At 42.3% G+C, this 27,576-nt stretch overlaps 2 protein-coding genes across 5 annotated transcripts in view; one reads left to right on the top strand and one right to left on the bottom strand.

Annotated features, from left to right (window-relative positions):
* The window catches only part of LOC126562623 (uncharacterized), a 228,752-nt gene that overhangs the window by 180,687 nt on the left and 20,489 nt on the right, over positions 1-27,576 (bottom strand). For all 3 annotated transcript variants that reach the window (XM_050219177.1, XM_050219176.1, XM_050219178.1), the window contains exon 3: positions 1,966-2,228. In XM_050219177.1, the coding sequence (XP_050075134.1) occupies positions 1,966-2,228 (263 nt within the window). The remainder of the gene's footprint in view (positions 1-1,965; positions 2,229-27,576) is intronic.
* Positions 1-27,576, top strand: part of LOC126562844 (elongator complex protein 5) — a 561,590-nt gene that overhangs the window by 66,728 nt on the left and 467,286 nt on the right. The gene's annotated exons all lie outside the window — the stretch shown is intronic.

The raw sequence follows: 27,576 nt of genomic DNA on the forward strand, positions 1-27,576 counted from the left end.
ACCGTTTTAGTTTTGAGCGAGCACCATTCGTTCTGGGGCGAGTGCGCGGGATGGGAAAATGAGGGCAACGAAAGAGCCAGCTTGGTGGCCTTAGTTAAATATTGAAATAAAAATAATTAAACCCGCAAAACGTCTCAACACCCTGCCGAGAGAGAGAGAGAGGAAATAAGATTCAATTAAAAGCTATTGGAAAGGAATTATGAAATGGCCATTTGTGGCGTGGCATAATGTGGCAGGTTTGGTACAAAAAAAAAAAAATAAAATAAATAAAACCAGGAAACTGGACTAAAAAATATGGAAAGTTCACGAAAAAGTTGTATGCATGGATGCTGGCAATTAATTTGTATTTCGTGCCCCAGGCACTAGTGCAGAAAAGTGATTTAAAATTACCATAATGGGTTTAATGCATTCATGAATCTTCGCCATTGCCTTGGGATGTGTGATCCCGGGCTATAGCTGTGGTGCAATATTCTTTCCGGCAAGCGTGCTCTTGGTCGGCCTGAAGATGGAATGAAAATGACAGCACCGTAGCAAATCTTGTGACAGCTGTCAATTTGCTGCGCCAAGTACGCAATAAAAAGGAAACACACACGGGGGACGCCAACTCCGGTAGGGGTGAATGGCGTCGTGTTGAATGAGGTCGAACGATTTGTTGCAAAATATGAGTGTGGCGTTTTTATATCCTCTTCAGGAATCCTCTCACGATTGTGTTTGTCACAATACGTCACATTGCTTCGAGTGATTCGGTTGCCGAAAAGAAATTTGTAAAAAAAAGAACATTTTCCACCCATGAATGTTGCACACTGTAATGAAACAGGAAATTTGGAACTAAATATATCTGGTTGAAGTGAGACATTTAGCAGCATCTTCCACCTGAGAGATATTTTTAACTGACAGCGAAAAACAGTTTTGGTGTAAATTAACACACGTCAATGAGTGTCGAATCGGGTCAAGTTGCTGGTGGTGACGTGAAAATGAGTAGTAAATATCGGCCAAGAAAAGAATGTACAACTACCATCTAACAACAAACACATCACTTCGAAAGAGTTTAATTTTCAAAATCCACACTCTTAATGGCATTGGACACACTCAACCCTCTAAATTTTATTTATGGAGCGAGAGTTTATATTTTATTCTTTTCTTTTTGCATTGTGACCTAGAAAAACACTGTCTGTGGTGCTTCATAAAAAAATGTCTGCACCAATTTCCCACTTGAAAAGATGTATCATCAGTCGATCGTTTGACCGTGTGCCAGTATGTCAACAACGCGCTAAGTGGCTCGTTTATGTGTTTTAATGTTTTCCAAGTATCAGCAACACACCCTAACACAGAAGTCGTTCGCTTCGGATGAAATATTGACATTTACTCTATGCGGGATGGTCAATGTTTGTTGGCAGCTTGTCAACCGTTTGGAAATAGTTGGAGCGTACGTCGCTGTCGAATAAGCGATGTGAAAATTATTGGCCGCGTCGGAATGTGTGTTTGCAGTAAATCTGAAGGTATTAAAATTGTCCATCAGGACCATGGCATTGCATTTTACTTTATTTAGTGGATCTATTTTTAAGACATTTTTGTATTATGATTCAGTAAAGAACGTTAAAAATTGTCTTATTTTGCCGTTGAAATAAAAAAATGAAGCACCATGCGTCTCCATCGTTAACGGGTGAAATGTATAAGTGCACACATACACTAAAAATCGAATAGTTCTCCCTCATTGATTTTTTTTTCCTATTTCAAACATAATCCATACCCTTATCATGAAACTATCAAGAGCAGGACCAAGAAAAATAGCATACTCTTTATCGCTACGATTCTTTTTTATATGTGTAAAATATTCAAACATTTGTGTTCGCGCTGGGGAGCGAGATTTTTAGTTTGTTTGCGACGGTATTAAAATAATTCGCAACAGCACATAATCTACATAATTTTGTTGCTTTGAGATGTGTCGAGCCGCACACTACTCACCCTTTGAATGGGAACGATTCTTTCCACCGGCTGATGCGGGTGTTGCTGCTGCTGCTGTGGTGGAAAGCTCGTTTGCTGATAAGCCGGTTGGTATTGCTGCTGTTGAGGGTTCGTTTGTTGGTAGAATTGTTGCGGCTGGAACTGCTGCTGTTGCTGTTGCTGCGGCGGGATTTGCTGACCTACCGCGTGTTGTTTCTGCTGTGATGGATGTACCTCGTACTCGGGACCCTCAGCTGGTGGAGGCCAAGCAACGCGCTTCAAACCTTCAAACCGAATCCAAGTGGCAAATGAAAAGAAAGAACACAGAAAAGATCGTAGAATTGTAGTACGTGTGCACGTCTCGTTGGGATCTTGGGCAGAGGAATGCAGAGAGTAGGGTATAAAATAATTAAATTGCTACAGCGATTCATCTCGAGTCGCACTCTTTTTGCTCCCGACTGTATCCACCATTTCCCCGATCCTCTCCACACATACACATACCCCTCATCCCCAAAAATGTCGGTGTCCATGTCAGTTAGCGATGGTGTATGTTTTATATTTCTCATTCCCACCCCACCCTTTCCCGAGTCCGACAACTCGGGAAGTGCAATCCATCTCAACCCCGTTCGTTCGCTCGCTCGCTAGCTTTGATATGTCTGAGTGAAAAAGTGTTCCGTTTTGCGCTAGACGGTCCATGGAGTGAAGGATGCGTGAAGGTGGCAAGGAAAGTACGAGAATTATCTGGCGGACACTTGCCAGCTAGTTCCAGGCCGCACTAATACTTTACCGGCGGCTTGCCCCGGGAGCTTGCCAGAGAAAACATGGGGCGTAAAACGGGTGTACAAATCCCCTTATGCCGTTTGCAGCGCACAGTGCCAAACCCGCAAATCGTCCTACTTCTCTGGAAGATAAATGGGATTTGAGTGAAAGACTTTTCATCTGATATGCTGTCGCTACTTCACTGCTGGTGCTGCTTTTCTTTCGGCATTATCTTCTGTTTTTTTTTTAATACATTTGATGAGCCCGGGCACTAAATTGCCCACCGAACCGCGACTTTATTCCAGCACGCAGGAAGTTTTAGTCTTCTGTGTTGTTTTTTTTTTTAGTGTGTTTCTGTTGAGGGGATAAAAATATCATCTTAAGCCGTCAAACCTTATAGCCACAGCCATCAGCCATCCCGGGTGAAGCACACTTCTCAACAATCAGCCCGAGTTTGATAAAAAGATATATTCACATGGGATCAAATCGCGACCAACCCAGTCTGCCCCGCGAGACTTATCGCGCTGGAGTGAGCTGGGTTGTATTTTTTTTGTGTTTCATTGACATTTTTCTCGCGAATTACCACGAGCTACTACTGCTGTTGACGTTTGTGTAAAGTGCATACCGCTCAAAAGCTCGCTTGTTGGAATTTTGGAGTCAAGCCTTTGCTGTGTTTGGCGGGGCACCGAAAGCAGAGTGTGCCCGGTGGCAGCATAGAAGTTGGGGTCGCAAAAACCTAGACATGAAGTCTACTTCATGTCTCTCCAGCGAGATGGTTCATGAGATTTTAATTAAAACAGACACTTTCTATAACAAGTTTTCAAAAACTTAATTTGCTGTATGAAGTTGCGTCCCGGCTTTGAAGTTTCGCTTTTTACCAGTTTCTTTGTGGCCAGTTGTGTGTGTGTGCGCGCGTGTTGGGATCCTTTTGTTGCGGCCCGTAAGCCTTCATTCATGCGATAAGATCATTCGTGGAGAGTGAAATGTAAGACAGTTTGTGTGTGTGTGTGAGGGGAGTTTCTTTTTCTATTTTCTATGATTTTTGTTTCCTTTTTCGGTCTCAGCACAGTGAGTGATTTTCGTGCGAGCTTTGAGTTGGGGATATCCGCAGCAAAGTTTTACTTTTGCAAGTCGTGCACTTTCGGTGAAGTTTGTGGTTTATGGTGAGGGTTGTATTTTGTATACATGCACGTTTTCATATTTTTCTTCGAAAAATAAGATCATTTATAATGATTTCGATATTAAGAAATATAAATTAGTTAATAAAAATCCACTGTATATTGACTTTTAGTTAGTAAATTTTCAAGTGCAACAGAAGCATTTGTCAAATCAAATCTTCAATTCCAGCGAATTTGCAACGAAACGAAATAATTAAACGATTTCAAAGCTTGTGCTAATGACCTTCCACCCTTTATCCGCTCTTCGTTCTCGGGGCTTTAGCATTACTCTGTGCGTTTCATTGGATTATGATTTCTGTCCATTGAAGAATTTATCATGGCAATTAATCGTTCATTTGCTGATCCAGTGGCAGTGCGGAGCAGCGACAGCTAGAAGCCATGAGCTCAAGTTTGTCAAATTTAATGACACTGATGATGATAAGCAACGATAATCGGTTGCTGGGTAGCGCTTCCAAGTATTTGCGGTGAGTTGAGCCTAGGATGATGTATAACTTGGTTCTTTTTTTGCAATTATATGAGCATTGAAATATCGTTACAACATTCCTAGATCAAGCACTAGTTTACTTTTAGAGAAGTTTTTCTAAGCCAATTAAATTGTAATGGAGACGCCTGGTTGTTTGTATACTTTTTTATGTAATTAGAAGCGTTCTTCGGCAAATTGCCACTTGAGGAAAGTGAAAATAGTTTTTTATTTAGATAGAAAGATGATTTTTTGATCCAAATTGTTTTAATTTTTTTATGAATTTTTGAAAAAACTACAATTTGTTTAAAATTAACAGTTTTTGAATCAACTGAAACGAGGATCAAATTTTTTTTTTGCAATTTAAGTATATAAATATTTTCCAAAATACACGAAAGATTGGAAACGACTATTCAAACCTTTAAAAATCTTTCTTTTTTGCAAAAACAAAACCACCATGACCTCATTTCGGTGTCCTAGTACAGCGAAACCAGACGCTTTCTTTGCTAAATGCCAGCGCATTGCATCCAAAAATATGGTTTTTCCCACCTCCGGCTAATGCCAGTCTACTTAGTAGCAGCGAGAGTTATGACCGCATTCCAAACAGGTTACTCCTAACCGGTCTCGTAGGTAGATCTAGTGGTTTTATTTTAGAACCGAGCATACACCGATCTACCGGTCAATGTTCGGATGCATACCGTTCTCATGCATTTTTTGAACATGCCGTGGGTGCGTATGGATATGTGCGTGGTTTAGGTTTGTGAGAGGAAGTTTTGTTTCACTTGTTTCGTTTGTTCGCCGCTTTCGATGGTAGATGTTGATGCGGTGAATAACTGTAAGTGATCCTGAATTTCGTTTCAAATTGAATCTATTTTTAAATTTTCATTTCTCCATTAGAGCTTCATCTATCTCCCCAATTTAAAACTATGTGATGATTCACACCTTCCATTTCTGACGAAGTTTGTCTGGGTTCTTTCTCAGTATAATCCAATCACCAATGTCCACTTGCCACCTTTCCTCTACGACCGAAACGGATCAGTTGCACCAAAAACTTCAAACCATATACAACGTATAAGCAGGAAAACTGAACTCGATTGATATTCAATGTAAAAGCAATTGAGTAATATAAAAAAACGAACAAGTGATCAAACTTTAAAGCCACCTACAAATTCCACTTGCAAAACGCACTACATCTAACAAAAGAGCAGGCTTTAATTTCACAAACCTTAGTGCTTTTTGCTTTTTTGTTATCAAAACTACACTCACTCTATTTTAACCAAGCACAAACGAAAAATTGCACATCAATTACTTAAATAACTTTTGCAATGAATTGCGCACCGTACCGAATCAATCGCAAAATTCCCGAAACGCTCCACGACGATCTTTGTTTTTCCTGCACGCACCCGCTCTCGAACGCTTGAAACAACGCGACAAACTGAAACCGGTCGTGGCACACTTGGACCGAGAACGCCCTGGTACCTGTACCACTGCAATACCTGCTACTACTACATAGCGTTGCTATCCTTGAGTCATATGGGTGATCTCCTACCGTTCACGATCTTCACCTCTGTGTTTGCCGCTCGCGTTGGTGTTGGTACGGCGAACATTTTCACCGCAGGTAGAATGAAACAAACAGATCAACATCATCAGCGTAATGGAACGGTGGTGAGGCAAAAAACATAAGTCACCGGCACTGTGATGGCTGTCAAAAATTTAGTTCCTCTTTTTTGCGTCTTCTTTGCATTTTATCTCTTTCTCTCACGCTCTTATAAACGATGATGAACCAGAATGTCTGTGAATGAGTCAGACGTTCATGCGACGCGAATGATCGTGACGTTGAGGCGGAACGAATGGCGTTCCTCTTGTTTGAAAATTGGATCAAAAAAATGAAAAAGGTTGAGATGAATTTTCGGCACCGTTGATGAGTTGCTGTGGATGATGCGCAGATATAATAAGTTCGTCAGCATCATCATCATCATCAATGGCGGCGATGCAACAAAGAAATTGCGATGATAAATCTCCATCGCATATGAACGCGCGTTCAGTATGTTTGTTTTAGGGGTACAAAGAAAGTGGTGTTTAACCTTTACGAAAAGTGAATTACCCTTGAAATTCTTTGTTTCGTTAATGTTCAACACAAATGTCCTTGATTTCGGTTCGTAATGACGCCGTTTGTTGGATCATGTCCCGTCCTTCATCAGCGTAAATGACCAGTTTGTTGTTTTCACATCATCAACGCTCAACCTTGGCTTCACTGATGGGACAGCGAAACATGGGTGAGCAATCTCATAACGAATCTTTTTATACAATTTAATCATCAACTTATTTAAACGTCGTTGACCTGCAGCCAGTGAAGGGGGTGTACAATGTCTGATTCTAACACGCAGGTGGATAAGTCATATAAATAAATTCATCCACGTATCGTATTCTTAGCTACCGATGAGCAATGCTGTGTGCTCATGGTTATCGTAGACTTGTGGCGTCAAATTGTTTATTGGAGGATGAAAAATTGCAAACCATTCATTTGAATGCCGCTGTTCGTTTGAGCTACCAAGCAACCAAGAAGAAGCAGCCACCGAGAAGGAGCGATTTTTCTTGGTACAGTGAATCGTGTCCATGATAAATCCTTCAATCCGTGCAGCATACGGTGTGCGTCCGGTTTAGTATGATGGTTGGGTTGCGAATATGACACCTAACATTTTACATTTTTGCTATGATTTGACCGGCGTGCAGTAGCAACTGTATACGGGGTGAATGAGCGAGTGACAAAAGAAAAGATCAATTTTCTTAGACGCTGTGCGTTGAGTTGGAAAAATAAAAAGCGCACAACGGAAACACTGATCGTATTTGGGTTCTCAGTAACCGTTCAACCAGCTGTATTCGTGTTTTGGCGTAAAATGCAGTAGTTGTACTGGAAGGTATGAATTTAACCTTAAAATATTTGCGAGTAAAACTACAAAGACAAGCAAATATTTTTTAACGTTGGTCACACCTAAGAAAATTTGCTGTATTAATCATATATTTAATAAAATATTTGTTGTAGCAAAGCATATGACCAAAAGGACTTATTTTACTTTGTAAACACAAAGTTTTCTTCCTTAAAATGCTGTCTTTTCTTCGTTGAAGAGGAATTAACAGAAATAAAAATGTTTCTTTTATTTCTATGAATATACTAAAACGCCAACAATCCTAATATAAAAAATGTTTCGAAAACTGTTTGCAACAAATATTTTCCAGTGCACAGTAGCGTGTGCAGTGCCTGTGAGCAAATAAACTGTTATCGGCCAATGTTTCACTTGGCTGCACTATCTGCCTTTTCCGTACCGTAGCATCATCGTATGCAACCGGTTCTGTTCGAACCAGCTATTTGAAGGCATCTTTTAAATTGCTCAAGTTGAAGTTAGTGGGTAGAAAAGTCAAAGAAGCATTAAACATAATAAGCAAAAGAGAGCTAGAGAGAGAGAGATAGAGGGAGAAAGAGAGAAAGAGAGCGAACGCTAAATATAATATATAGAAAGAAGCATATCAACTAAAAGAAACCCTCGGATGGTTTGCCTCACAGCAGAACGCATCGCTATAAATGTAAAAAAGCGCTGCCAAGTGGAACGAGCGATGCGATGCCGTCAGTTTGTTGTCGGTGAAAAATCCGTTTTTTTTTGGGGTGGAGAAATAAGAGGCAAGAAATCGTACGGTGTAGGATGCTAGTTTAAACCGAAAAACGAAAACTAAAAGAAAAAATTCAAAACGACTTCCCCTACTGACGTAAAATTGTGTGGCTGGCTAAACGAGAACCCAGCGCGAGTGTGTGTGTGTCCGTGTACGGAAGATGCACATGTGTACGTATAATATGCGTTCCCACTGCTGGCAGTATGGCACGTGTTGCATATTTTTCGTACGTCAAGTAGTGGCAAATGTGCGGCGGACTGTCAGACAGTTAGTTAGTCGGTAGAATTCGGCATACAGTGCGGAAAATGTCACTCTCTGTTTGCTCCGAAGAATGCCAACCCCTTACTGTTCCGATTCGATGCCAGTGTGCCTCGGAAACGGTTGTGGCGTATGAAGCATAAGCGTAAATTCCTTTAGGAACTGGCACGATGGCCCATTTTGAGGTACTGTGACACTTGAGCAAGGTTTGCAATTGGCCCTGCTGCTGGAAAAGAAACACGCAACTAAACAAACATTCGCAGACATTTTTCACATTCGGTATTGCTTATTGGAGGATAGTTCGTTTGAATGAAGAGCGACAACGGAGGATCATTAGAAAATGGTTCCAAAATTAGGACGCAAACTGTGCACATAGGATGGTGGTGGCACGTTATTTGTTTTGAAAGGATCGTTACCAATAATATCGTGTTGCTAAGTACATCCCGGAACCAGGTTGTCTGGTTATGTTCAATTGTATCCAATGCAATTGGAGTGTCACAGAAAATAGATTTTTTTCCTTTTGGTGGAAAGAATTGAACTGAATAGAGGCAAATTTAAGAAGGAAGGATGAATAAACGAGCTTAAACGATTCTTTGCTTCTTTAGCTTTTTATTTTCATATTTTTAAATCTAAAATTTGAATTTAAGGCACACAGTATCCAATATTTTTTTCGGGACAGAACAGACACATCCAGTAATTCACAAAAAAAATATATTAATGTTGAAGAATGCATTTTTGCATGTAAATGATGTATTTTTGTATTACACAAACTCAACTATCATTTGAATAGTTATGCTTCGGGGGATGAGATGAAACTCTACAAAAAACTTGGTTAAATCTCGTCTTGATCGTCCATTTTGGAGCTAACGAATGTAATGTGACACCGGACGCGTTTTTCACCCGTCAATCGACTTCGTGCAGCAGTGCTATGCAATCTGATATGAAAATATGATACTTTCATGGTGCAAATCTCAGCTGACACGTATTAGCCGTACACGATGCTGGGCACGGTTTAAAAGAAAGGCGCAAAGAGAGAGAGAGAGAGAGAGAAAAAGAAATCCTTCGTCAGTCCTTCGTTTACGGACACATTTGCTTAGATATGCACATTTGCCGGTGGCAAGCGTAAAAACGATGTGTCTGTTTTGAGGATGTTTTTCGTTCTGTGCGAAGAAAAATCCCATCTTCGATAGTATCTTTGTGCTGGAAGGACTTCAAAGAACGGTGAAGCTATTACTATGGAGGCAGCATTCTTTTGCACAGTTGGTACCACCTGCTATGTGGTACAATGATGTCAGGGAACGAGGAGGAACAGGCTAAAAGACAGGGTTAAAATGCAACTACTGCTGCAATGCTGTGGAGTTGAATCGAATGATATCGAATCGGTACGTGACGGGTTGACAAAATGAAGAAGCTTTTATTCTTGTCATTGCTTCTTGTGGTACGATTTGGATGAAGGCTAGCTATGAAAGTGATAGGATAGCTGATGTTATAATGTTAAGCTGTGTGAACGGTATTTAACATTAATGTTAAGTACACTTTAGGCAAACCAATTAAGCCGTTATATTGAAAATAAATTAAAAATTTAGAAAATTTCATTCATGGTGCTCCACAGCGGGCATATGTTGCTTTAATGAAAGTCTCGTACTGCAAATAATTCTATGCTGCCAATGAAGGCATGGCAGCATATTCAACCCTAAACACACCATGTTTATGCAGAGCATCCCTGCTGACACTACCCATGGTTTGCTTAAACAGTAGTCATCCCAAGGAAAATGTGCACTGCATGGGTGCTGCCGGGCTGTTGCTGCTGCGACGGTGAGCATCGGGCACTGACTGGTAAAAAATGCAACTCAAGCTGGCATTCCCGTCAAGACGAAGTCATAAATATGTTCGTATCGCGCGTGTAGCTCAAATGCTTCGTATGTGGTGGGAACTTGGCAGAAGCCATTTATGCTCCGTGGGATGAATTATCCCACTGCTTTTCCGCTGCACCTTTCTGTGCGGGATGACGGGTGTGCGCGCGCCCGCGTATGTGCATGTGTGAAGCGGCAAATTTCAAAGCAAAAGGCAATGCTTTTTGGTACGCAGTGGAAGAGAGAACGGCACAGGTACTCGCCCTACGTAAGGTGCAAGCATTTCTGCATTCCGTACGCGTTTCACCGGCAGCCGTTTCCTTCAAACAGTGCCAAAGGGGCTGCCATGTATATCGCATGCCATTGCATACTTTCAGGCGGCATCAACAGCATCGCGCGCCGGTGCGCACCACACTACCATCGCAACGGGACTGTGTAAAACCCGAAACGAAAGCTCCAACTGCGATGGAGCTACCCATGGTAAATGAATTTATCGATGCTAATGAATGTTTGCCCTCGCTGCTGCTTTAAACGTTGGAAAAGATGCTCATTTTTATTTTTGGATTGCCTTTGTACCGCCCGGGCTGGGGTACCATTCTTCACCAATCCCCGGCAGCGTGTCCCACTGCGTTCATAACCTTCTTGTTCGGTGATGTTCTACTCTCATTAAGGTACCTCATTTCGGTAAAATGAGCTTTGCATCACGGAAGCAGCAAAAGCGAGCAAATGCAATGTGTAAACCGATGCCAAATAGAATGGGCGCGATGGAAGTAATCGTTTTATTGTGCTCGTTGTGCGGCAAGCAATAACGAAACGGAAGGTCGTCCCAGCGGGACGGTTCACCATGCTTTGTCGGGTTTTCAAATTTGTTGTGGATTTTAATTGTTCGTAACAGGCTGGTGAAAAGATGGCAATTCATCGTGTAAGATGGTTTATGAATGCAATAATTTTAACGAGCAGTGCGCTTTGTTGCATTTGCATGTTTTATGCTTTGGTTATGATGCATTTGAGATTAGATTTTCAAAAAGGGCACAAAATTATAAAATATCTGTTCTAACAACGTGAGGAATTAGTTAATATAGAATTTACGCACCAAAATGACTCTGTTACCAAGAATAATCTATAGCCGTTAGCTTGAAAATTTAAAATATTTTGACATGAAAGTTTTGACATTTTTTTCAAATATTTAGATCATATTTTTACAGCTGCAATTAAAACTTCTTTTAAACTGGAACAGTACAAGTTCAGTGTACGTGTTAAGGTTGCTCTATCCTATGATTTATTGCTAATCACTCCAGCTGTCATTACGAATCAGTACATAATTTACTCTGCATGTAATTAGTTTTTTCGCTTATCACACACACGCACAATGGGCAGGGAAGCGGAAAGGGATTACAAACCGGCAAACAAATCCGGCCCAAACCGTAATAAACAGACTTTGTTTTATTGGGACGGCCGGTCGTAATTGTATTATTTAATAACCGCTTCTTTCCGTTACGTACTAACACCGCTGACCACAAAACATCTAGTCTCATTAAAGGCACACGGGTACACGATGCCTTCCCGTGACCCTGAACTGATTGACGTTGATCAATCTGTGGCCCTTGTTTCGATTATATTTATACGGTTAGGCACCAGCGCACTCAACCCGTACCGTTGCGGCCTTTGTGTGTGCTCAGGGAAGGAAGGAAAATACACACAAAAAGTGGACCATAATTCATTCGTAGAACCCTGTACAATAATGGATTACTGACCAGCGTGAGTGTGAGTGGCGCAGCATTGAGTGAATATAATGAGGAAATTGACTGAACGAACCAATGCTTATCTTAATAGTTTCTACAATAAACAAACAGTTGAACTAGGGCATAAAAAAGGCAATCGATGGTATCTGTCAGCAAAGTGTAATTGGGAGCAATATACTGTGGTCTTGTTTTCAAAATTGGTTTCGAAGTGAATAAGTAGGTTACGAATGTTAGTGGTTGTTGTTTGGATGAATACTTCTCTTGTCTGTTGCTTCAAACTCTTTAACTTACCTGAAAATAAACAAAACAAAAATGACAGATTAGATTTCTATTACGCTTCAAACCAACTACCAAAGCGAATTTGCTACACAGAAAGTCAGTAAAGATCCCGAACAACAATTACTTTGCTTGAAACTGGAAATGTTTATTAATTCTTGTCGCACACAATGTCCATTAAAAGCTAGTACACACGGCAACCTAGCCCGTTTAGATATGCCAGTGGGCCACACAGGCCACACACTGATGTGACCACGAGCTGTTGTCGTTTATGGTTTCAGCACAGCACGGGGAGGCTAAATGCAGCTTTTACCTTTAAACGCAACGTCCACACACCATTGTCTACGACTTTTAAAATTTTGAAGAATGACTTTCGTGGTCCAAGAAAAGTCCACTTTGAACGGTAGTCGATTCCCGTGGCCCCGGTCGGGTGGTTGGAACGCTTACCGCGAATTTTACTGCCAGTTCGGTTCTATGGCAGACCATGCATGCACAGCTCACCCGTATGATGATTTATAGCAAAAGGAAAAGCAAAATTACCATCATTAATTTGATGGTCGTTTCCAATAAGCTGGATAGTTTTTTGCTTGCTCTCTCTCTCTCTTTCTCGCTTTCGTCCCCTTGTTTCGTTTACGGTGGCTGTTGATGTTACAGGAACTGGCTGAGCTATTGCTAGCCCATTAGCTAAGCTCGTTTGTTTTTCGTGTGTATGATGAAAACTCGGTCCCACGTAAGACCCGCAGAAACGTTGTAAAAATGCTTTCCAGTTTTGTGTTTTGCTTTGTTGCTTTTTTTTTTGTTCTCACCACATGCTTTTGGTGTGGTTGTTTACGTGGTTCCTTGTGGTTCCTTGCAATAAATCGTTGCCAATCGGCGTGCTCCCTGCGCACTGATGTTCAACTATTTGTTCCTGTAAAGTTGGGCAAATAGTACCGCGTCCCGTTGGTGTATTGGTGTGTTTGAGAAACGTAGTGCAGTTCAAGAACGTTGAGCTGCGACACGTAATGCGGGTGTGGATCGTTCATGATGGAATGGTGCTCCCTGGCCGCGGTATGATTGTTTGTGGAAATTATTAATCACACGAATGCCACGGCCACTGGACAGCGCTGGAAAGCCGACGTGGAAAGCCTGTTCCGCATGAGGGAGGGTCGTACTTAGAAGGCCACCATCCTACCGGCGCGATGTTGGATGGTAGGCCCGAAGACGGCGACTGAGTTTGATTGGTTGTTTGTACTTGACTCGGTCGGTTGATTTTGCCCGTCTCATCCACTCTCACCCATTTCTGGAGACGCATCGATTACCTCCCCCATTCTCGAACGCAAACATAAGATCGACCAACAATGGTGAAATCCGGACCGGTTTTGCTGCCGGTACGCTGCTGCGGATGATGACGAGAATGATGTGAAGTTTTCGCAATTTCCCAGAAAACACCGGCGGGCCCGGGTCTCTCAACGACCGCTCGCACAAATCCAATAATAAGCTTTTCCAGCGGCTCGGGAACTGATAATTGGGAGCGATGTTGTAGCTACTGCTACTGCTGGTGTGTGTGTATCTGGTCGGTTCTCGAGTTACGCGATGCTGTTCGCGTGGGAAGGATAATGATTGGAGCTCGAACGCACGGCCCCTGTTGAGAATGCGGCGGAAGACTGCGAGCGATGAAAAGTTAGATCGAATTAGGTGGAACGTTTTAAGGCAAAAAGGTGGTTGACTCTTGTTCTAAATTAATTTATATCATTATCTCGTCTTGGTTTGGCGAGTTTCGGTACTCGTCTACCAGTCCACACTCTAGTGGGTGGACCGAACTGATTTGCTCGTGCTGATCGACTGGTGAACTGTAAAGCATCACCGGCGAAAGTCAATTAAACACAACCTTTGATTTTGTTTTTGTCTTTGCTTCGCAATTCATCTTCACAAATTAACCGAATTAACTGCGGTCGCTTCGATGATTTTAAGCTATGATATCTGCAAAAAAGTCTTCTTTTATTTGCACTTTCGGCCAGGCCAGCCACAAGTCCGATAGAGAGATGTTTTTCGAACTATAAACCAAAGATTAAATGTTTTCAAGACAATTTGGAAAGTAAAATAACTTTGTGTCAGTTATACAATGTGGAAACAATTAGCAAACTCAGGCTTACAAACGAAAATACACTGTTTGTTGATAGAATCATCGTACTGATCGTTTTAAACGTCAAAAAGTCTATACAGTAGTGGATTTGGACTACAAATGGTTCTTGTAATTCTCATATAAAAACCTTAAAGAAATCTCTTCACTATCTTTTTTTTTTAGCATTCCAAATTTTCTACCAAAGTGCAATGCCCTGCGGAGGTGTCAAAGTATGCTCAAATAATAATAAAGCACGACAATCTGTAAACGATTTGTGCTGCTGCGGTTGCTGCATCTGAAGGCGTGTTTCGCTGCTATTGACGCAAGGGAAAATTGCTTCGTGGGTCGAATGGAATGACAATTTACTGCCCCGCTAGTAGAGTTCGAACGCTATCGAGCTGCGTCGGGCAGAGAAGGCTCACCGGATGAAGCTACTCCACCGTCTCGGTACAATCATAAATATTCCTATTTCGCTGCAGACTTCCGGATGTCCTTTTGGGAAAACAGGTTTTTGTAGGGGTTCGACGGCCAAAGGATATGATATTTTCTTCAGTTTTTGAAGTGTTTTACACTCTTTGCCGATAGTGTTTGCTGGTGTGTTGCCATGTGTTCAGTTTTCCAGCATCGAGCTGTAATAACTTTTTCTTGCTGCTCTTTCCTCGCGAAACGGAACAGACAGCCCACGAAGGGGAAATTCTTCTCTGCTGGTGCGACCCCGGTTACACACTGGTTGGTCAAATAAACAAAAGTGCATTTTCCACTTCCACTCGGGGCATCCCGAGCTGTTCCGATATCATTGACAGTAGATTGCAGTTTTCCAGTGCAGACTTCCGGTGCTAGAAGCTGGAAGTGTTGAACCTCGGCGATAAGAGGTACTTAGAGGATTCTGGAAGCATGTCGTGTTTTGCTGGCCGTTGTTCCATTTTCCCGACCGAACCGGAGGGATACACTTAGCTGTCTCTTTATTTTCAATATCACGGCAAGTGAGTTCTATCCCCGGGCATACCCATTTTGCCCGCTGTCAATATGGTGACGCTCGCTCCGTGCTGGTGCTACTTCACTTAGCACGAAGAGAACAATGCCGTTCGCTGGTTGTCTCTTGGTGGAAAACCACCGTGTGTTGGGAAAATGGTTTTTGATTTATAAAAGAAAACTAAAAACAAGTATCTTTCCGTTCGGATTTCTTTGACCTGTGCAAAACCAACACAGGGGATGTTAGATTCACGGACGTGTGGAAAAGTAAATATATTGCAGCGTAAAATTGAGAACTCTCAGCTTAAGTAGCCGGTACATTCTGGGAGATAGTTGGTTGCTTTCGTAAGGGCAGAATGAAAGATGAAATAGCAGTGTACGACGAATCATGAAGAGGAATCCTTTCTGTGCCTTCGTAATGACAAGCCGTCCGTGGGGAGTAGTCGGCCACGTAAGGCATCGAGATAAAGAGGCAGCTCGTAAAACTAGTATCTAGCGTAATGGTTTGGTGTTTGATGCTTTGGCGCCAAAGTCGGTGGTCCTATGGCCGATCACGATTTCTGTGCATCATTTTCCAGGTAATAAATAGCACAACATGAAAATATTATTTCCGTCTTTATGGGCCACTGGACAGACGGGCTGTTCTATCCATTTCACCGGTTTTATGGTTGCGTTGATGCTTTGAGTATGATCTGGTGAGGTTTCTGAGCATCAGTCTCTTGGTGGCTACATTAGAGCGGAAGTCATGGCACTTTGAATGGAAGCACGATAAAATGGCGATAGATTGTGATGAAACGATGAAAAATTTAATAAGGAAATGCGACAATAAAGATGAACACAAACATGATACAACATCAACAGTTTGTTTGTGTTAATATTTCCTCTTAACTTGATTCAGTACGATAGTCAATACTTAGAGTCTTCCTCTTTTAATGATATCAGCCATACGAAGCAGGCTTTTTGATGGCCACTTTCATAACGAAGTACAATAAACGATATTGATGGTACCATAAAATTGATTTAACATCATGTAGTTCACTTCACTGATTGCTCGAATCCTTTTATTGGATTCTTTGGTCTTATGGTCTTGGCGATCGGATTGCTTCTTCATTTGTATTTAGTGACAAGTTGATTTGATGCTGTGCGAGGGAAGGTGATTTATTTAAACGAGTTGTATTTTATTATGCTGTTAATGTTCTATAATTTCCCTCTAACATTGTTTTAAAACTCTTGTTAAAAGTGCATCAGACTTTTTAGATTTCAGTATCAAGAAATGTTGAGCGTTGAGGTTTGTAGCAGTAATATCGTTGAGTATTTGAAGCATTTAAGCCCAAATTATTTTAACTTCTATGCAATCTGAAGGTACATGTATTTGGAAACAAAAACAGAAGTTTGAATAATTTTTTATTTATTTATTTATAATTAATAATGACGGTCCAGTGCCGTATTGTCAACACCGCTTGTGTTGAGTAAATTTTATAATCATCTTGATAAGGCATTTCCTCCTTATTCTTTGCCTTATCCCGGGCATACTCGGTTAGAAGTTTGAATAATGCTGATTCATTAAAGTTACAATGCAAACAACTAAAGACTAATCTCCATATGTTTTCCGTTAAAGAGTGTTGTTTGAAACCGGAGTAAAAAAACAAACAACCAATTCCTGCCTTTGCCAAAGTGTCAATAAATAATAGCACCACTTCCGGAAAATAATGTGTTTATTTGTAAACAAAAAGTAAAAGCAAACCTTACACAACAGCCACATAAATCGCTTTGTGGTTCGGAGCGAAAAAAATCGACAGGAAGCTTGAAATTGGATTTGCCCGTTGCGAAGGTGTTTTGGAACTAGTTTTTCGTCCATGTTTTCCATTACATACATCAGTATATCAACGCCGCGCGTGTTGATGACAGTGCTCAAAGCGAATGTGCGTTTACCGGAAACGGAAAAAAGCAGAACGGGTATGGTTTCTTATTGGAAAAGTTTGATGCGTGAGACTAAAGCTTTTTACCGGAGAAAACATTGAACGTTGTTCCAGTTTTTAAAGTAGGAATACATATTGAAAACAATGTGATGGGAAAAAAATTATCATAAAAGCAATACAAGGAATACATTGAATGAAGGCTATAAAACAATTAAGTAATTCTTTTCGAGTGAATTTTTCGATTTTTGCGTGGAAAGTCTCATGAAACGCTTGTCAATACCTTGTGTTTTTTAAATTTATATTATATTTTTATTACATAAATACATCGATTGTTTATCATTTCAAATGTAGTAGAATTGATTAAGCCATTTCATTCAACAGCGCTGCACTTGTTTAGAAGGAGAAAAAATCCCTGTTCGATTTATCACCTTTGCCAATCTCGGTTGCTCGTACTCTTAAGAAATTCATCCCGTTACCGCTTTGAGTGATTAACTGCTAATGGATGATTCCATCTTTTCGGAAAAGGAAGATAAAACGTGTAAATTGTGTGTGAAACGATGTCGTTTCTTATCGATCGAACCGTTGTGCTTCGAAAGAGCAAACCAGAGTCGCTGCTATGGGGATTTTTGTGAAGATTAATCATTTAGTTTTTGGAGTAACATGATTATTTGTTTTGAGGGAATGATTTTATACTTCATTGTGATTATTTGGTTACCTTTTTACTCAAAAAAAAGGAATTGTAATTCGTAGTTAGTTCGATTCACGTTAAACTTTTTCCACTTAAAATCATGTGTTGGCACTCTCACTACTATAAGTATTGCTTAATCAATATTTAATCTATCGAAACATATGTTTGCTGGTAGAATCCACCGGTCCAGCACTTAAATCCACCGTACGTGAATAAATGATGCACAGAGATTTAAAAGTTCATCTTTCGGCACGGAAGTGCACCGATGAAGCAGAATGGCGGAAAAAATGGAGCGCAATCCATACAAAAATCATTACGCTTCATGCTTCAAGCTACGATTTACAAGTGGCCCTCCTACAGCACACAACCTGCAACACTCGATTAAAAGGCTGTGTTTGTTTTGTGTTTTTTGTTTGTTTGTTTGTTTGTTTATTTGTTCGTTGTAGTTTCGAAAATCCCATTCACAGCTACTTTTGTCTCGAAGCTCCACATGTGGTTTTGTTGCTGTTTCCGTGTAACAAAAAGGAAACTATAAATATATGGTACTTCCTCCATGGCATTTTTTTTTCTCTCGCATCTCTTTCATTCACGTCCATATTGAGTACCAAACAGAATGCTCGAAGGTGAAGGTATTGGAAGGAAACATGAATGTAATACAAATATTGTGCCATCGCCTATAATGCATGAAAAATGATTGAAAGCGAAAGAGCGAGAGAAAGAGAGAGAGAGAGAGGCAAAAAGCGTACCAAAACCTTCAAAGTACCACTGGATCGTGGGTGACCAACGGGATGGCAAAAATGAACCGAAAGCAGTGTAACACCATGGCATGGTTCCTCCTTTGCATGCATTAAGCGCTTCGTAGGCTCCCTCGAGTGCATCGTGTTCGATGTATAGATAAAATACTTTCAGTGCTGTGTGAAGGTGCAATTGGTAGAAAAACAAACTCGAAAAACTGGGCGAGCAAAAACCATGAAGCATTATGATGCTGCAAACTATGAGTTTGCGGACAAAACGGGAAAGAATGCAACGCAAAAAGGGAGCAGCGTAGCACAACGGGCTTAAAAAGTCAGCTACAACAAAATGGTGTTGTAACAACCAGACCACGGCTGTCCGTTGGTAAAAATCATACAGCTGGAAGTTAAAAAAAAAACGGTGTCCAAGTGTGGGTGTAACGTAGCTGGGAGATGTAGTGAAAAGGGGATGAAAAGGTGCTTATGCGAGAATCAGAGAATCAACCGTGTGTAATGTTGATGTTGTGTTTTAATTTTTCTGTTTTTATCAAATGTGTTTCTGTTCGGTTCCTCTTGAAGGTTGATTCCGGGATAAATACAGTGGCCGTGTTAGCTTTTGCGTTGCTGCCTTTTTTTTTCCCCCATTTGGTCTGATACAGTTGGTTTGACTGTTGTAGTAACCATTTTACTGGTCTGGTTCGCATGGTGAAGACTCGTTTAGTGATGGTGAAATTAACAGATGGAATAATAAGGTTTAACTGACATTGGATGGATGAATAGCGGTAGAGATGGAAACGCTTCTGGGAAATAAGTATTAGAGCAAAACGGAATTTTAAATAATAAAAAAGGTGTAGTCAGGTGTATGTCAAGAGTATGCGGATAATTTGCGTCGGAAAACGTGTGATGTTTTAGCTTTGTGAGCATTTCATGTTGGACAAAGTAGCGTTTGATTGATTGACAAGTTTTTGTTTGAAAAATCTATGCAATAGTTTCTATTCATTTTGTTCACAGAATAATGCATTCAGATTCACAGTCACATTACATTTTAGTTTGTGCATAAAAAAAACAAGCCATTTGTAGCATTTGCTTGATGACGCTTGTAACAAATTGAAAAAAAAAACAGGTTGTAACATTAATAACGATGATTATGAAATAGTTGGGCCCGGTCCGGCAGTATAGGCGATAGGGTCTTTAAACGGCTGGATCGGGATTCAAATCCCATCCGGATCGTCTCCCCGTAGTGAGGACCCACTTGGTGTCGATGGTTACATCCAACTACTTGGTATCGGCAGTTTTAGTAAACCATTCGATGGCTTACCTTTAGAAGGTCGTTAAGCCAACAAGAAGAAGATGAAATATTAAAAAAAATGTTTTAAACTGGTTGTTCACATTAATTAATTAACGATCTATTCTTCTGTTTTCTTTCCTTTTGCATGCAGTTTTTTGTTAGTCTCGTTTCGAGTTGTGTTCTTATGCTAACCTAGTCTTTTGAAACAAAGTTTTTCTTCCTTATTTGTCATTTAAAAAGATTCTAAATTGAAAACGATAAATTTTTGGGATAGATTCTACTATTTCGTATATTTTATTTCACTCTCTGAAAACATTGTTATGCACAAAAGTGTTCATACATATATTTTCATATCTTATTCTCCTTAACGAATTTACAAAAATGTTGTAACAAATTGGTTACACATTGATACACAAATCGCGCAAAAGGTTGTGTAATAGTTTAACAGTGGTTACGCGATGTAATTGAGCCCAGTAATATTTCCCACGCCTGTCCGAACACGTGAGAGAAACAATCTAGCAAATCGTACTGTGGCGTGTGATAGTTTTTTTTTTCTCTCACCATTCACATTACACGGAACGTAATCGGATATCATCATAAAGGCGTACCTTGACACACTCAAACATGTACGCACACACACATACACATACGATTCGTTGTATTAGGAAGTTCGTGGCCGAAGAGGGATTGTAATGGGAGCCGTGGAAACACGTGGACCTAGCACAGGCAATCAAAAGGACTGCAACAATTGCAGCTTTCTATGTACATACATCGGTGTTTGTGTGTGCACGTGTGCACACCATAAATCCACCAACCATCCCGGTCAGTGGTACGTACCTTCGACCGTTGCGTCGGTCAGCGTTGGCGAACGGTTTAGCTCACGTTGCGGACGGATGTTCTGTTCCGGGGCAACCGATCCGAGCGGATAGCGTACGTGGCTTGAGTCGTAGAAATGTAATACTTGATTCATTTGCACAATCTTATCTACATTGTCACCGACCCGACCGTCCACCGTTGCCGATGAGACAGCAGATGCACCGGGATCAACACTCGGCGAACAATAATTGTGACAAGCGTCCATTTTCCAATCGGACGCAGCCGTCTTCGGTGTGCTGGATGATGAGTCGTGCAAAGTGCTTACACTTCCATCGCTCCTTTCGCACGGAGTGGCCGCCTTAGTGGTGTAATTTTTTGCTGATTGGTTCTCGATGGAGACGCCCGGTACTTGTGCACGTTGAATAGCAATCGCGTGCTCGTTAGCGGTACCAGTATCCGTTTCCTCTGGTACGGTGGGAAGCAGTTGCACGGTAGGTTGTGGTGACGCGATAATGGGCCCGGGCAAGATGGCTCGCATGTCTGCCAAAGCGAACCGGGGATCAATCATAAACAGCCCGTGCTGCTGATAGACGTCCAGCGGGTTCCAGTTGAAGATGGCCACGTTGGTAAATAGGTCTTCCTGGTGGGCACGCTCGTTGCAATCGTTTTGCGTGGGTTCATTGCTAAAGTCACCCGCAGGATGGCTATTGTGCGTGTCATTGTTTGTGGATTTTTCGTCTGCACGGTACACGATGGAGACGCCTGGTGCTTCACTCGCCTCATGACCATCGGACTCATCATTGTGCGACTTGTTGTGTGAGCGGACGGTTCGCTGGTCAGCTGGGACAGCATCATTCACATCCTCCGCATCGTTCCCGTTAGCTAATAAATTAATTAAATTATCATCATTTATCTCTGCTAGCTGTGCCGTGCCACGATTTGGGGGTGGAAGTTTTGTGCCAGCGTCTTCGTTTGCATCATCGATCGATTCTTTCGCCTCGAGGTAGTGCTTCTGCTCGAGCAGCTGCTTCGAGAAGGTCAACAAATCGTCCAGTATGCTCTCGATCACGGGCACATTCTCCACCAGCTGACCGAGCGTTGCTTTCGTCGCCGTGTCGGTACCGTCGCCATCGTCCGACGTGTCAACCTTGGAAGCGTTTGCTTTCAACGATTGGTTAAGCTGTTGAAAAATGTCCTCAATGTCTTCTCCACGCGTTCGACGTTTTTGAGCGGGGTTGGGGCCGGGTGATTGTTTGCCGTCTGCGGTCAGCTCATTTTCCGATGGCGGCGGGCTTATATTTCCATTTTCGAACCGTGCCCAACGGGTGTAGTCTTCGGGGTTTGTTGGAGGAGTTTTTTGACGCTCGGCGTCGTTCTCGTCATTGTCGGGGGGTGTAGCTGCTGCTCACAACGCAGAAGTCAACCAAAAAGATGCAAAATTCAAACAAAGAAAGCTATGAAATCCGATAGTGTGAAAAATGCACACGTAACACGAAGACAACAGGGACAAATAGAATCAAAATTGAGTGGCGTCTGGCAATGATTACTCAATTATTGTCGATGAAAGTAATAGAGTCGAACGGTTGTCTCCCGGTGATGTGTGATGGTGTTGCTTTTGCCATTTTTTCTATGTTTGCAATCTTCAGTATATTCTGATCATCCCTAACATGCTCTGTGCGGGCATGCGTTTTTATGTGTTTGTATCATCCGTGTACAGATTTCACATTCTGTTGATTTTTTGTTGTTGAATTTGTGACCAAATTCCATCAGAACCGTCGGATGAAGGTTGGTATTATATTTAGCTTTCGTTTCTGTCAGTAAGGGTAAAATGGTGGATACAAAAAATGTCCGTCGCTGTGTTGGGGTCGTTGTGTGTATGCGCGTACTGGTCAACCGTGGGTTTGCAACGAACAACGTTGACAGAATCGGAATTCCAAAACCAAAATCCCGGGTGGGTTTACCAATGACATAACGTACACATGCACACACACACACACGCTCGTCTGCGGGAAGTAGCTCATCTGAGGCTTTCCGTTTCAGTGGTCAAACCATAATGCAATTCACTCCAGTTCGAAATGAAAGCAGCTCCCCGGAAATGGTGAAGTGTTTTGTTGGAAGTTTATGTCTCGTGCTGTCTCGTCGTCACAGGTCCCGGGGAGTGCGAGCAACAAAAAAACACAGAAAAGGTGATGCTGATGACATTTCAGGGCCATGTTTTGGAAATGGAAAATGTAATGGTCCCGAAGGAATGTCACTTCACTCCCGAATCGAATCGAAAACGGGTTTGTGTGCGTACGTGTATGGCATGTTATGGCCAGGGTTTTCCAGTTCGTCATCCGTAAAATGTACACAATTTCGAATTTCATGCTCTAGTATGAAGCCGGTATGAACGTCATTATTCTTCCTGCCCTGTGTAACCGTTCGGTTGTTTCGAACCGTATGTGGTGCGTATGTGAGCATGCCTGTGCGCTGCAAACAATTCCAGCATGGTGAAGATGAGTCGATGAAAGCGTAATGCTCTCCGGGGCGCTAGCTTACGCACCAATTTTCCATTTATCGTCCACGGGTACACTATTTTCCACCTCAATCGTTTCGTCTTCTCGTGCTCGCTGGTGCTCGGTTGATAATGTCGACTGGTACAAGCTCTCATCGGTTGGCCTTCTAGGTGGCTGGGTCGGACGATCGGTGATCTTGGGCCCGTCGAAAAGAAGCGCCTGATGCGGATGTTCATCAGTGGCAGCGGCACCTGCTGTCATCATCATCGCCGTCGTACCGGTCCCAGCGGGAGGTAGTTTTCGCGCCCCCAGTTTATCGCTCAATAATTCAAATCGTCCGAATTCCAGCGACCGTTCGTCGAACGGGCCAAAAATAAACTCACCATCGGTGAAACTAATCATGCGCGGTTGTACGACCGGTGCCCGGTTCGCCTTGGTAAGGCGGACCGGCGATGAGGCGCTATTTTCGGAAGCACCGAAACGGTTGGGGTCGATTGATTTGTTCTGCGGTGTTTGGGTGTCGTATTTATTCGGTTCTTCATCGAAATTGCGCGCTCTGTTTGCGTTGACGTCCGGTGTTTTATCATCCGTGAAATTTGTTTTAAAATAATCAACATCAACGCCGTTACTGCTTTGGTGCAGTGGTTCGGTCGGTTCGGTGGAAGCGCACGGGAAGGGTGCGTGGCCAGGCGGGTGGAAAACATTTCGAAACGATTCGCAACGTTCGTCCAGTACGATGCAGCTGTCTGGGATATCTAGCGTTTGAGGATGCTTTAAGCCGGTGACATCATTATCACCAACGGTGAGGTCAACAGTTGGGGAAACGCTGGCGTTGGGAAGGTTTTCTCCGGATGGTGGGAAAATTGTGGGATTGACAGCCCGGCACGTTGGATGGGAAGGTGTAAAAGTGGTTGCCACGTTAATCGGAGACAGTTTCGCTTCGGGACGGTTTATTTGGCCTGCAATGGTGCAATTATTTTCATTTACAATGTTGAGCTAGACGGGCAAGTGAACCAACCACGGAAGAAGCGTAATGGTCAGCTAACGTGACAGGCAGAATACTGATGGAATGAAGAATGTTTCGAGGAATAGAATCAGCTAGCTCGATCGATAGGTTGCGTTGGTAAAAGGAAACTCTTACTAAAATCATTCAACTACGAAAATTTTCTACGAAATTGTTCTGTAGGCAGAATTGTGCAGAAATGGAACCAAATGCGATGTACATAGGCATATAGGCCATAGGTCAAACGGTGCTTGGAATGCAAAACTATTATAAAACGATAAAAACGATCTCCTATAATAAAACAAACACAACTGACCGATAGATTCTCGGAGTAATAAATTTCGTAGGGCGTACATTGCTAATTGCTCGTAGAATAATTACTCTTTCGCGGAAGCCTTCCCTTTACAAGAGCATCATTTTGTAGGGAATTTCATTTCTTTTAATTTTTTAAAGGAGCTGTTACCTTACACAAAGTGTACCTGAGAGCATTTCACCAATAGAAATAAGGATCTTTATCGAAAATAAAACCACAATAATTATTGAAGTTTTATCAGTTGCACTAAAAGGGACAAAATTATTGCAATCTGCACCGCAAAAACGAACCCTTCTGATTTGCAGAATAGGCAAAAAGTTCTCCAATTTCCTTTACCATTGATGTGAAGTGATGAAGCTTCTGTTTCCTTGTTCAAGTACAACACTCGGCAAGATTCACCACCACTTCATCACGATCATACACACACTTCAAACGCATCGACACGGCATCGTCAACGCAGCTTAACGTGGCGGCCGTTTTCAATTGATGTGCAGCGTCGAATAAACGGGCCGGTCATAAAATGCATTCCTTGATTGTTATTTCAAACAATTCAGTGGTACGAGTTTGTTCTTTTTTCCATTTCCAAACCCTCTTCTGAACGGGAATGCGAAGCAACATGCGGCAGTAATAAACAGCACAACAACAAAACCAAAAAAAAGCTCTGGCCAACAAAAAAAAAAAAACATTCCCGGCGCACGAGTCACGCGTGTCCTTTAATTGCTTTATGCTGCAAACGGTCATCCAGTGTAGTGATTTTGTTTGTCCGTGTTTTATTCATCAATGTGTGATGGGGCAGCTACGGTAAGTGTGTGCGTTTTTGTTGTTTCATTTACCATTCGTGAAGTTTTATTGGAATAAATCACGGGAACAATCAACAGTGGACGCATTTTTAATCCACGCTCACACCACTTTTATTATCCGCCACTAATTCCATTCCGGTCAAATTTGTTCGCTGTGTTATTTGATACGGTTTTGATTGATGCAATAAACAAGGAAAGCTGCCGGGCCCGGGTTGCGATCGTGTACACAATCAGCCGAAAGGAAATATTGCTTTAATTGAATATTTGTCAAGGAAGAGTGTGAAGTGCAATTAGGTTCAATGATTCCAAAAATGAATTATTTTGTGCTATAAAAACAGGATGTTTGTATTTTGGTTAGAAAAGCCTTGAGCAGGGAGGGTATAGGTTCTGCGGAAATTGCAGCTCATTAGAAAACTTCAAAAATCATTCCCACAATACTATCACCAAGTGAACCTTTTTTATCAAATTTATCAAACTTTTGAATCAATAAAGCTTGTTTTGATAGCACATGGAAGCAATTGACAGGTTTTTGATAATTAGTTCTATTTTCAGAACATATACAAGACCAAAGAATAAAGTTCGAATAGATTATTTCAGGCACTCTGTTCTTACAAATTGCTTTAAAGAATGTATAAGCGATTACTTATTTTGGCATATTGACACACATTACAACCATCAATTAGGCGAATTTATAAAAAAACGCTCTAATTTCATCCTAACTTCTTAGTATGCTTCGCAAAGTTTCAAGCACAAATCATTTTTCAAAATCTAATCAAACCACTTAATGATGGCAAGTGATATCGTTTTCAGATCAAAATGAATTCCTCCAACCGTTCTCCATTCCATCGAAAGTAAGGTTCTGCCTATCGTCGAGCGCCTTGAAAAACGCATTACGCTACCGAGAACTAGAACGATAATTACCACTTGTAGAATAATCCCTTCCGGTGTCATCGCTAGTATCAGACGTATCAGCAGCACCATTCGATTTCAAACCGCTTACATTCGTGCTCCGGTACACGGTTATCCTGCAGGAAGGCTCGCCACCATCGTCTTCGAACAGTGCCCCATCGCTTTCGGCACAATCGCACGGGAACGGTGGCGGTGGTGGAAATTCGAAAATCTCATTAATTTTTACGCTCGAACCGGAACTTCCCGAGCGTGCCCGTGGTCGCCATAGCCCGATCGGTGGATCCACCACCCCGTTGGGATAGGGTGGAAGTGGTGGCGATGGCGTCACATAACGGGGGTTCGGTGCGGCAACCGGAAGTTGCCCGTTGTCCGATGGTCGTTGGTCGGATGCTTCACGGTGATAATGGCTGCGAACGCTTTTATTATCATAATTACAGTCGGCCCGGTCCGGTTGCGTTTGGTCCGTGGTACGCCTTTGAAGGTTATCATTAGCGTGCTGGTCGTACGCTGAATCGTTGTCACCGTACGCAACATGTGTCGCTCGCCCAGAACGGTCACTTCCGGTGGTGGTGGATTCGCTGTGGACGCTGTGGTCCGAGTTCTCGGCGGGCCTGTCTGTGGCACTACTGGAGCCCGGTGACATTCGCTGACAGACGGGATCCCTTGGAGATGTTCGTTGCTGGTGATAAATTTGATTTGAATTTAAATTAATCCAATTACGATTTGGCTGATTTGATACATTTAATGCTGACGAATGCGACTGGCGTCGGTTTTCGGTGATCCGACACCAATCCGACACCGGTTGCGGTGTTGTTGTTGATCCGCTGCCCGGCATTGCCCGCGTTGCTACTGCGGCGCTACTGTCCGTGTCTGTAATTAGTTTTTCATTGTAATTATGAAACTCGTCCAGCGCTGCCAACTGGTGACCGGTGTAGTTGACGTTACTGTCAAATTTGTGGTCTGCTCGTTCGATTTCTACACCGGCCAGCAGTGGAAAGTTGGGGCACGGGCCGTGCGTCTCCGATACGACCGGGAACCCTGATACGCACGGTAAGCCAGCTGTTGAAGGGTGTGGGTGCGAGTGTTTGTCGAAGTAATTAGTGGTCAGCTGATCGGCCCGGATAGTCACCGATGGTGGTGGGATTGTCGCACTGACGGGACACGTCACGACCGTCACCGGTGAAATGTGGCCATCGGTGCAACTTTGTGTCGGCGGTTGTGGCGACCCGTCCCGATGTCTATCAATATTTAAATTCCAGCCCGTATTTGAATTTAAATTGAATTCGTGATGCGCTGCAACCGCATCGACATCGAGCAGCTCCCGGGGGTGATGCAGTGGCCCGTCCGAATCGATTGCCTCAATGCAGCTAACGTCGGTCACGGTCGGGTGACGTTGTAGGGT

Source organism: Anopheles maculipalpis, chromosome 3RL, assembly GCF_943734695.1.
Source record: "Anopheles maculipalpis chromosome 3RL, idAnoMacuDA_375_x, whole genome shotgun sequence".
NCBI lineage: Eukaryota > Metazoa > Arthropoda > Insecta > Diptera > Culicidae > Anopheles > Anopheles maculipalpis.